The sequence below is a fragment of the Lathyrus oleraceus genome, chromosome 6 (genome assembly GCF_024323335.1).
Source record: "Lathyrus oleraceus cultivar Zhongwan6 chromosome 6, CAAS_Psat_ZW6_1.0, whole genome shotgun sequence".
Taxonomy (NCBI): domain Eukaryota; kingdom Viridiplantae; phylum Streptophyta; class Magnoliopsida; order Fabales; family Fabaceae; genus Lathyrus; species Lathyrus oleraceus.
This window is the reverse complement of record NC_066584.1, coordinates 349,071,780-349,083,779: the sequence shown is the minus strand read 5'-3', so window position 1 is coordinate 349,083,779 and position 12,000 is coordinate 349,071,780. Positions and strand designations below refer to the sequence as shown.

Sequence of the window (12,000 nt, the reverse complement as noted above, 5' to 3'; positions counted from 1 at the left end):
GAAATTGAAGTGGAAACCAATATCTTCCCCTTTTGTTTATCAAACCTGCCCTTTTATCCGAGTTCGTAAGCCATGGTGATAATGATGGAGATGAGAAATAGTTGATGATGTTGATGTTGATGAAGATTAAATGATCAAATGGTGTTTGATGATAATTTTAAAATATTGCTCTAAATGGGTTTGCAAATTTTTAAAGAAAGATAAGGATGAAAAAATGAGTTTTAAAATGAAAACTAAACTGAAATGGGTATGGGCGCGAATTTTTAGTTCGTGATTCGAATCATGCATTTGTTTTTAAGTGAAAAGAGCTCTAATTCGAATCAAGTTCAAAGACTGATCCGAATCAATTTGAACAGACCCAAATATCAAACATTTGATTCAAATCATGGGGTTATTTAAAACGATTTTATTCGAATCATAAAGTGAAAATTTCAGAAAAAGTTGAAAGTTGAGACTTTTCAAATGTTTGATCCACTTAAAAATGAAAATACCTTTTACTGCTCATGAAAAAAAAATCAATTTTGACGCCATGTATGAATGTAAAATAGTTGAGCTATTTTTAATGCAAATGTTCAAAAGAATTTTAATGCAAATGCGTTTGATATGGATGCAAAAATACTTTTAATGCTCAAATTGAATGATGATACATAAATGTATGAAAGATGCAGATGAATGCAATGAACGAACAACATGAAATTTAAACTGATGCATTGAATGATTAAGTGATTAAGGCATGAGATGCACAAACACAACACATACACAAACATGTATAAGTCACAAAACACATTTACACAATAGAATAATTACTCCTATGCATACTCAAAATGCAATATAATAATTTTAATTAAATGTTGTAAAGGTAAAATAAAAGTAATTTAAACGTTAAGCGCTACCTTGTTGAAATTATCAACAGTACCCGACAACAACGTTAAAAACTTGATGACTTCTCAACAAGTGTACCGATAATGTCGTAGTAATAAAAAGATCTAATCCACATGAACTTCTACTTAATAAGACAATATTATGCAATGCGTAGAAAATAATAAATTGTGTGTGTGTGGGGGGGGGGGGGGGGGGGGAGTTTTAATTGAGAAAAGAAAATAAAGTGTTCTGTCAATAATACGAAAACGGTCAGGTTGTGTATAAAATCCTATATTTCTCTAGCGTTGATGTTCGATGTATTACATGAATGCTATCGTCACTATGATTCCACGGCAAATTAACGAAACTGATATACCCAATCCCTTGTTGTATAGCTCATAAATCTATACTCGGAGTTTTCCATCCCTAGTCCATTAGCAAAAGCACAATTAGACAATGCAATAGAACGTTAATTCTTAAGCCACTACTCGAGGTCTCATATCCTTATTCAACTGAAGTAAGTACAACAATTGCCCTAGGTCCAACATATAGACTAATGGTCAGTATTCCCTATGTTCCAAAATTCAGATTAAATGAGTATCTCACATAAAAAGCATTAAGAATAAGGTGTAATTGAATAGAATTATAACTCAAATTATTCATGCAATAGCAAATCAAACATGTGTCCCAATAATATTAAAATAGGTTCATCAAACACAACCTAACCTAAAGAGAATTAGCTACTCATAATGTAAATTACAATATCAAATACAAATAAGAAGGTTACATGAGAAATCCCTTGAAGAATTGGCCTATAATGGCTTCAAATGCTCTCCAAATATGCCTTATGGTGCTATAAATCCTTCATTCTCGTGTAAAAATTCAGAACCCTTGAAAAAGTATCAAACTTCCCCTTTTAAAGCCTTCATAATGAATCATAAACGCGTCAGAAAAAGTCCAGAAAAAGTACCATCACACGTGTTATAACCTGCATCGTGCACAATGATGACTTTGCTTCTCTATCACACGCATGCTACAACGCGATGTCACGTGTGATTATTCAAGTAGCTGCACATTTTTTCTTCTTTTTTAACCTGATTTTCACTAAGTCATTATTTTTTCATACTTAGTCATTTTTGTATCTTTCTTTGGCCTTTATTCTTCATTTTTGCTCCTCTTTAACTTGTTTTGATCTGCTTCTTCGACCAAAAACATGCAATGACAGAGTGTCATCAACATATATTATACAATAACCAAACTATTATATATACATCAATTAACATTCAAATTAATTAATTAATCATAAATTTAAAATTTTATTCATAAAACCAAATACACAACAATGGTGATCATAACATTCAGATTCATATCCATTCATCAAACATAAAATTCAACAAAATGCAGGGCACAAATTTCATATCACGCATATTGATTATCATAGATTTCACATGGTTATATTCAAAAGTTCATCAAACCCATCAATGGAGAAAAACCTAGAGAAGGGTGAAAACCCCTCTCTACCCTTCATGCGTTAACACCTATATTAGAGTAGTTCCCACTTACCTTAATTTCCAGCAAGAGCAAGATTTGGCTATGGCTTCTTCCTTTCTCTCAAACCATTATTTTTCCTCTTCTCACAATTTGCCTCTTTCTCCTAATTTCCTCTAATTCCACGTACTGATGATTCTGCATAAGCACGCCACCCAAACCCATATTAGAAGTATTACAATACACAACAAAGGATTCACTAGCATCTGGTTGAATCAAAACTAGAGCTGTCATCAACCTCTTCTTCAACTCTTGAAAGCTTTCCTCACAATAAGCTTATCCTTTTGGAGTCAACCGAGTCAAAGGAAAAGCTAACCTCGAAAAGACTTTTATAAACTTTTTATAATAACCAACAAAACCAAGAAAACTTGTGATCTCAGTAACAAGAGTCTCCCATTGCAACACTATATCTATCTTAGAAGGGTCGACCGCTATACCACCACTGGAAATCACGGGACCAAGGAATCTCACTTCACGCAACCATAACTCACACTTGGGCAACTTCGCATATAACTTCTTCTCTTGCAAAGCCTGTAACACAAATCTTAGATGTCCAACATGCTCTTCACGTGACTTTGAATACATTAAAATATCGTTGATGGATACCACAACAAACTGGTCCAAATAGGGATGAAAGATTATGTTCATGTACTCGATAAACACACCTGGCGCATAAGACATACCGAACGACATCACTGAGTACTCATAGTAACCATATAAGGTTCTAAAAGCAGTCTTCAAAATATCTTTACCCTTCACTCAAATCTGATGATAACCTGATCTCAAATCAATCTTGCTGAAAACACAAGTACCTACCAACTAATCCATAAGATCATCAATTCTAGAAAGAGGATACTTGTTCTTAATTGTGATATTATTCAGTTGACGATAGTCAACACACAACCTCATGCTACTATCTTTCTTCTTCACCAACAACACCGATGCTCCCAACAATGACACACTGGGTCTAACAAACTTCTTTTCAAGCAGATCTTCTAACTGTCTCTTCAACTACCCAACTCAAATGCATACATTATATATGGAGCCATCAGCACAATTATAATATCAGATACTAAATCTATGGCGAATTCACCTTCATGTTTTGGAGGCAAGTCACCAATATCTTCTGGAAAAACATAAGGAAACTCACACACCACGAGCACCTGATCATCCTCCCTCAAAGACATCTCAACTTTACTAGAGAACATACATCTCGAATTCACACTCTCTTCGGGTTCAGGAAACAACATAACCTCAACAACACATGTACTCTTGCAATCAGCGGCACATTGAGCCAACCCTCCATACCTGAAACATCTCAGATAAGCAAAAGCTTCTCCCCACTTATTTCAACCCCGCTTCTGTTGGCGTGGTTAGAAAAACAAACGAGCACCGACAATGTTTCACACACATGTCACATACCAGGGAACAAACAAAATTACACAACCTGGTCGAATGGAGCGACCTGCTTTGATACCACTATGGAACGCCCCACTCTGCTTTTAGAATTACTGACTGACCCCACACACTAATACGAGTCTTTTCAACATGTTTTATCCTCACTCACACACTTTCCCAAAGGCCACTCATCCAAATACTACTCAAAGTCTAACATGCTTAACTATGGAGTTCTTGTTTCTTAGGCTATCGAAAAGAAGATGCATTTTGTTGGTATAGGTAGTACCAAACAATCCTTCCTTCAACCATGCAGTCACATACCTACACAACCTTAGGATCCCTCTTATTCTGATATAAATTCATTTTTTTCCCTAAAAGCCACCAGAATTCACTCATTGTCATGCTTAGTGCACCTACAGTCACTCCCCACCCTTGTTGACCTCGGGTGTTACACTAACCTTTCAGGTTAACCCCTATCTACCATTCTGAAAGCTCGAGTCCACCATTGTAATCTACACCCACTGCTCATTAATCAATTTTGATTCTCACGCGGAACAAAATAAATAAAATAAATAAAATAATATATATACTAGAGAATATATATTATTTTATTGCAATATATATTATTTTATTACAATATATACTAGAGAATATTATATCTTATTGAATAAACGAATAAATTTCTATTTTTTCTACTAAAATTAAAAATATTAATTATAAGTGAAGTATAAAATTATTTTGATTAAAAGAGTTAAGAATATTAAAATAATAAGAAGAATATTACACATTGGAGAATATTAATATATTTAGGTAAATTCCCAGTCTATGAACATCTTATGCTAGTTAGTAAGACCAATTTGAATTGATTCATTTAAAATAATCAATTAACATAAATTTTGTGACATTATACAAAAGAGAATAATAATTTTAGCTTATTTTATTTTTTGTTCTAAAAATATCTGATACGATTTTATTCATAATTATACTACATATAAGCTGCAAAAAGCTCTTTATCCAAAGATAAGTACACGCCACTGAGGTGGCTCTTGCTTCCAATTAAAAATAAAAACTGATTGGTTTAAAATTAAACTTCAACATAAAAAACCAGTAATTCAAATACAGGGATATAATGGTCCACGCGCACGGAAATCAGGTGCAATACGCATCACGCTAACAATATAAGCTGCAAGGACGTTAGGCTCTCTTCCCGCCTTTTTGTTTTCACAGTTTCAAATTGCATCTAAACAAACACACGCGTTTCATCAACAAAACCAATTTCATCACTCTATTCAATTTCTCTATCCACCGAGAGCTCCAACACACTCTCTCTCACATCTCATTTCTCTAATCGAAGCTTCACGAAGATTATATCAGGTTAACGTCGATCGCAAGTGTTCTCTCAACACGTTTTTGATTTCCATCATCTTCTATCTCAGATCAAACTTAGATCGTTGCTTCCGATTATTCAATGCTATTCCTGAATTATTCATTTCCTCTTTCTCTAGGTTTTCTTATCAAGTGATCAATTATCAACTGCGCTTCTGTTAATTTTGTTTTCAGTTTCCGTGTTCATAATGTTAGTTCCTTCAAATGATTTTTTCTTTCTTTAATTGTGAGGTTTCTATTTGCATCTTGCATGATTTTGTTTTTACGGTTGGATTGTTTCTTTGATTCATGAGCGATGAGTTTCTACCTTCATCTGATAAGCTTGATCTGTGGGTTTGTTACTTTTACTCCTTAATTATTACTTACTGAAAATTGGTTGTTACATTTTCAGGTCAGTTAATTGTGCTCTTGCTTAGCTGATATTGCCAGTTTGCAACTAACAATGCATACTGCAGCGAGGAAAATTCTGCATGATGTAAGTAGAAACCTTGATTTGGTGACTTTTATGAACTGTTTTACTTTTGTAGATGTACTCTTGAATAGTTTGCTTATGATGATAGTTTGGTGATTAGTAGTTTGTTTGATTAGGTTTGTTCATCGCTGTAAATTTCTCTTGAGAAATATTGTTTTGATGAATTTTGGTAATTGGTAGTTTGTTTGATTAGGTTTGTTCATCGCTGTAAATTTCTCTTTGTGAATATTGTTTTGATGAATTTTGGTTTGTTCTGTTTCAAATGCATCCTGAGAATTCGTAGTAATTGTAGGAAAGTGTTAAAAAGAAATACTGTCTATTGTTTTCAAGGGCCATTGCCTTTGCATTAAAGGATAGGATCAATTTTGGTTTTAGCTGCAGTGTTTCTATTCTTGAGTGAAAAAAATGTTAAAATATTCATGGATTTAAACCATATGTTCAGGATCATGCGAATGATTGTCGGAGTATGGGAAGCAATATTCTTCAGTCTAGCCAATCAAGGAAAATTTCCATAGGAGTTATGGCAGATTCAAAAGCTAGGTTAAGATCTGTAGCTGTGAAAATGGACGGAGCTGTCACGCCAAATACTGATAGGGTAATCTCTAAGGTGGGAAATATCACTGGAGGAGAAAGCAAGGCTGAAGGAGTGACAACTTCCTCTAAACTAAAGAAAATTGGAGGTCCAAAAGCAGTGGAGGGTTCTTGGATGTCCAAATCCCCTTACCAAAAATCACCTACTTCTGAGGCAAATCTTCAAGCCAACATAACCTCTAGTTTACTGGTCTCTCCTGCGGCGCAGAATGAGCCTGATGGTGTAGGGTGTGAAGCTAGGGTTCAGTTCTTTTCAGTTCAAACTCCACATTTACCTTCTAATAATTACAAGAAGTTTGATGGAGATACTAACAGAAGCCCTAGAAGGAAGGGAAGGAAGGATGGGAGTGGTGAAGAAAGAGCGGAAGAATTTACATTTACTACTACGCCAAAAGTCTTTGAGTCTGATAAAACTAATGCAGATGACAAGATAAGTAGAACAGAAAACAACACTGAAAATTTGAGAATGAAGCTTTGCCAAATATTGGGAACCATTTCTTCCCCTAAGACTCAGGATTCAGGCTCTCACATTTATAATAAGGACAAGGAAAGTTCATCACTCAAGCCACGTTTGAACCAAAAAGAAAATGAATTTGTTAAGAGCAAACAAAATTCAGATACTATAGAAACTGATTCAGAAAATCCTGACCATACTTGTAAAAGGCCAGTCACTCGTTCGAGGACCAGAAAGAAAGCGTCTTCCCAGAAGCAACAGGGAAAGGGTAAAAGTGGCCTAGTTTTCAGAGATGAAGAGAAGCATCAAGAAAAAAGTATATTGTCTTTTGAAGAAAAAGGGATTGGTGGCCGACATGCTTTTCCAAATGATGGTTCCTCAGTGGCTTTAAAAAAAAAGAGTCAGGGAAAGAATTCCAGAATAGGGCGACATAAGATCTGTTTCACCGAAAATCATACCGCAGATAAACTTCACCAAGACACTTCAAAGACTGATCCACCACTGCATCCAGATGCTCCATTTTCATTTGGGAATAAAATAGGAGGATTTAAGGGTTTCTCACCTGATTATCATACAAGAAACCCTCAGACAAAGAAAAGAGACCAAGAAAAAGATATTTATCAGCCACAAACAGTAAACAAAAATGATCAGCATGTAGAACTTAAGGTATCAGAAAATAGAAACCAGCAGGAGTGTAGAAGTACTCCAGTTGCCCAAAGTGTTTCCAAGTCACAGGATGATTTTCAAAGTCCTACATTTCAATTTAAGACGCCTACTTTAAGCTCTCTTAGCCCAACACCAAAGATGGACCAAGAGGCAAATGATGTTAATAGTCCAGCATCAACAGAAAGAACAAAGTTTTCTCTGAGGACCATACCTAATTTAAGGACTTTTCTGACTTCGGAGCCAGACTTCACAACAAGGGAACAGGACAAGTCTCATGTATCCTTATTACTCCAGTGTGTCAAGTTGATACTTGTGTATTTTGTCCTCGAACTAAATATGTTATGTTTCTGTATTTTGCTTTACTTAATCTACTTCAGCAAACGAAGGATAGCAAGTATTCTATTCCTAGAAAAGAAGAATCTTTTAAGAAAGAGACAAAAGAGCAGGATGGATCATCAGATTCATCATCTGAGGAGAAGAACATCCAAGGACATAATCAAGGTCTGGCTTTCATCAAATAATATGCATTATCTTATAGACTCTTAATGTAATTTGCAGCCGATGCATCTCACAGAACCTTTTGTACTTATGTTTTACCAGGCAGTTTTAATTTAATGTATTTCTTCTTAAAACTAAGCCAAATTGGTTTAAGCACACATTAGCCACACGAAGTAATGAACACATGTACAGATGTTCTGTCTCCCATTTTATTCTGTTTCTATGCCGTGCTAATCTTGTATGTTCTTAAAAATTCTGAATTATTCATTCCCCAGGAAATAGGTTTTCATTGGAAAAGTTCCATAAAATTGACTTCCTAATATCTCGCTCATTCTCAAATTATTCTGATGATGCGAATAGGGTTGGTTGGTTCTTTATGCAGTGCATGGTTGGAATTTATTACCTGGTTGATTATATTACTTTGTTGCATGTCACAGAGGTCTTTGTCAGATTTAGTATGTATCTTGTTCTTCATAACCTCTATTGTGAGATTAAGTTCTGCTCTGTCATTACTAGTTACTGAGTACTTACAGAGTTAAAGTAACATTCCCTGTCCAAGATCTGTCATCTGAGACTAAGGTGTGCTCAGTCATCAGGATTTACTGGTGGTTATAAGGTGTTAAAGTTACCTGCTCGGTTCACTGTTTCTAGATTCTTGCACCTGTTCAGTTATTATTTTCAAAGGACTGTCTTGCAAACTGAAACCATATAGAGTATTTTCTGTGCAGCTCCCTCCAGTAGATTGCTGTTGGTTGTAAGTCGTGATAAATGAAAAGACACTGATAACTGTTAACAGAAAATTAATTGTCATCATATAAAATTGGTAGAGCTGAAAATGTGGCACATGCACTTGTATAATTCCTCTGTTAGCTTTTAATGCATTTGCTGGTTTGACTGTAGTCGCACTATCTGAGCTATCAGATATTTTGCATTTCTTCCTCCTTTATATGTACTATTTGTCTTTTCATGACTGAACCATCTTCTGTTTCATATCTAGGTTCAAGAGCAAGGCACACTGCTGAGAGGAAAAGTTTTATGCTTCATCCTATCAAAAGGCTGTGTAAACATAAAGGCATAAAATTTAATGATGCAAGCCCAGCTTTGGTGTCTTCAAAAGGTAAAACTTACACTTTGTACTTCATATTTAATATCTAAATATGCTATCCTTATCCATTTAATCTTCAATTTTTAATTCAAATTACACAAATGATTAGATATAGAATTAAGTGATTCGATCGACGAGGCTTCTGAACAGACTCCAGATGGATTTATAAGGTGTTTTCTCTTTTTCTATGATGAAGTTATGATCAGAAAAAAATACAAATTACTACTCATATTTAAACAATCTTTTAATGATTCTCGTCGACTGATAGGGTTGTTGAACTGATTGCCTTCGAACTGGCCAAACTTAAGAACAAACTGAAGTTGACTACTAGTCAGAAATCCTCAGAAATTTTGAAGTCAGTTGCTGAAGACATACATTTACAGCTGCAGGATGTTCATTCCCAGATTCAAACAGACTTGTACGTATAATAGATTAATGAATTCTTAAACTTGCCATATCTCAAATTCTTACGCGTTTCTGAATAAAATGTTTCAGAGGAAAGCTGACAAATCTCAATAAATCAAAGAGAAAACGGATAGAAACAAAATTTGAAGGTAGCCAATTTTCTACTTCAATCTTTTGCTTAAATATTTGTGTTTTTAATTAACTAATATTGTAATTCTGTAGATCTTTCTCCTTTCAATATTTCCCTTTTAGATTCAATCCAAAACCTTCTGTCTTAGAGAAAATAACAAACTAAACACTGTCCATTATATTTGTGCCTTCATGAATGATTGGACACTTAATAATCTTGGAAACTATGAATAGTTCTTATAAAAAAAAAGCAAACACTTTTTAAGTTCTCAAGATATTATATGTTCATACAATTTCATTTAATACTTCTAATTCAAACTGCATGGTTCGTACTAATTTGCGGATTATAATTGAGAACTTAATGAAAATACAGCTGTTTGTAAGTCATAGACATTCAAATAATTCACATTCGTAGTTTCAACATGATATGATATTTTACCATAAAGGTATAACAATCACAGGCTCAAAAGCATAAGGAAGAGTCTCTCACATCTAAACATGATGGTATTATTAAAAACGTCTCCGCATTTGATGTCTCACTCTGTATTAACTTACTATTGTCTATGTATCTAATATATATTTATATTGCCTCTGAACTCCATTTCCAATATTTTCCTCATGTTTTCCATTCATAAAAGCACTTTCTTGTCATATGATTATGTTTGTGCATGACTTTCACAGGATATGTTTTTTCCATCTTGTTTTCACACCTTCTCTCAGTTTCTATTCCTCTAACAAAAATGCAGACCAGCAGAAACAGTTGAGATTAATCTACGATAGATTCAAGGAAGAGGTAAATCTACACATGCAGGGCTGCAGAAGCACTGTAGAAGATCTTGAGGCAGATCAGATAGAGATAAAAGGAGCCCTCGAAAAGCAAAGTATGTAAACTTAGTGTTTTTTTTAGTCTATTTTGTATTTAAAATCTTACCAAAACAAGTTGTATTGAAAATAAATTTTTTACAACAAATTAATCTAATCCAGACATGCAAAACATGTCTTTTGGATATGGTAACCTTCTTTTTTTGGTAAGTATTATCTAGGCTTTGACCAAGTTTTGAATATATCGCTTGTATTTTAGGAGTAGCACATAAGAAGCTCATATCGCAAGTTGAAGAAGCAGTGGAGGTCCAACTCAATGATGCTCAAAAGAAAATCACATTCACACAAGAGGCAAGTTATATGTAGTAGCTATATACATCAACACCGGGTTTTCAATGCCTTTTTTAATGATTTTATCTGAATGAGTTAGTGGTTAGTCATCAACCAATGGCTCGATTATAGGATTACTAGTGTGCTGATACATTGTAGCATTATAGATTATTGAGCTAAATTATAATTGAATCATCGACTGCAAGACTAAAGTCACTGAAGGACGACTCCAGTGACTTGAGTCACAGAAGTCCGAAATGCTAAGCCAGTTATTTAGATTGCACTTATTACGCTGAATGAGGACATCATAAAATTTGTGTTATGTTTTCTAGATATGACATTTATAAAGTAAATAACTCATTTTAAGAAAGAAAAAAAGCGAGGGTATCTCAAACCTTCAATAAAAATTAAGAAAATTTTACAATTATGTCCTTTTTTCTGACACTCTTAACTATCTTTGTAAATGTAGACACGTAGCATTGTGTATGTAGGACTGATTTTATCCTCATTGACTGCAGATGGCAAGGAAAAAACTACTCCAACTGAAGCAAGTTATAACAATGTGCTTGAAAGAGGGTATCTAAATTAATGTGATTTCTGCTGATTCCTTACAAGTTACAAACTTTGCTTATAAGTGCCCCTTAAATTCACTGGCACTGGCACTGGCACTGGCACTGGCACTGGCACATTAGAGATTTCTAGAAAGTACCTGTTTTAAATGATGCCTACTAAAAAGTACCTTTATATTCATTTGTCTGAGTTCCAGTCATATGATTGTTTTCATTTTTATCACTCCAGTCCTGGATTTATTTGTTAATTACCGGGGAAAGATAGGAAACATCTCATTTGCTAGAGTGGAATGTTGCTAAATTTTTTACGACTGACATTTCATATTAAGAACATACAATTACAATGGTACTGTATTGTTTACTGTAATGTTAGAGATGCACAGACCCATTGTTAGTATGTTTACTTCGGTGATTGTTAAACTCTGACCGCGTTCAATGTTTTCTCAAGATAATGTTTTCTCAAGATAATGTTTTAAGCAATTTTTTTTGTTAGAATTGATTACAGTAAGGTTGGTTGGGCTGGAAATAAAGCAAGATTTAGGTAGTATATGTGAGTTTTATTCTATAGAAAGAGTAGTTGAATTATGAGTTGGGTTGGGAGTTAATATTTTATAGTATTACTTGTTCTTTTTTTGGGACAAATAAGGCAGTAGTATTAATTTTTATAAATCTATTACTTTCTCATCAAAATCAAAACATACACATACTTTGTGAGAAGAAAATGGACATTACTGATTTGAACGTGTGCTCCAGCACTTAGATGTGC

At 34.2% G+C, this 12,000-nt stretch overlaps 1 protein-coding gene across 2 annotated transcripts; it reads left to right on the top strand.

Annotated features, from left to right (window-relative positions):
- The first annotated feature begins 5,013 nt into the window (after positions 1-5,013).
- LOC127097094 (meiosis-specific protein ASY3) lies at positions 5,014-11,601 on the top strand. Of its 2 annotated transcripts, XM_051035604.1 has the most exons (12): positions 5,024-5,181; positions 5,313-5,383; positions 5,585-5,668; positions 6,108-7,652; positions 7,754-7,877; positions 8,872-8,991; positions 9,089-9,149; positions 9,248-9,397; positions 9,475-9,533; positions 10,260-10,394; positions 10,595-10,686; positions 11,184-11,601. In XM_051035604.1, the coding sequence occupies exons 3-12, from the start codon at positions 5,636-5,638 to the stop codon at positions 11,247-11,249; spliced, it is 2,385 nt and encodes a 794-aa protein (XP_050891561.1). In that variant the 5' UTR covers positions 5,024-5,181; positions 5,313-5,383; positions 5,585-5,635; the 3' UTR covers positions 11,250-11,601. The 2 variants fall into 2 exon arrangements, with proteins under 2 accessions (XP_050891560.1, XP_050891561.1); XM_051035603.1 differs by lacking the exon at positions 5,313-5,383 and having other exon boundaries at positions 5,014-5,181.
- Positions 11,602-12,000: the final 399 nt, after the last annotated feature.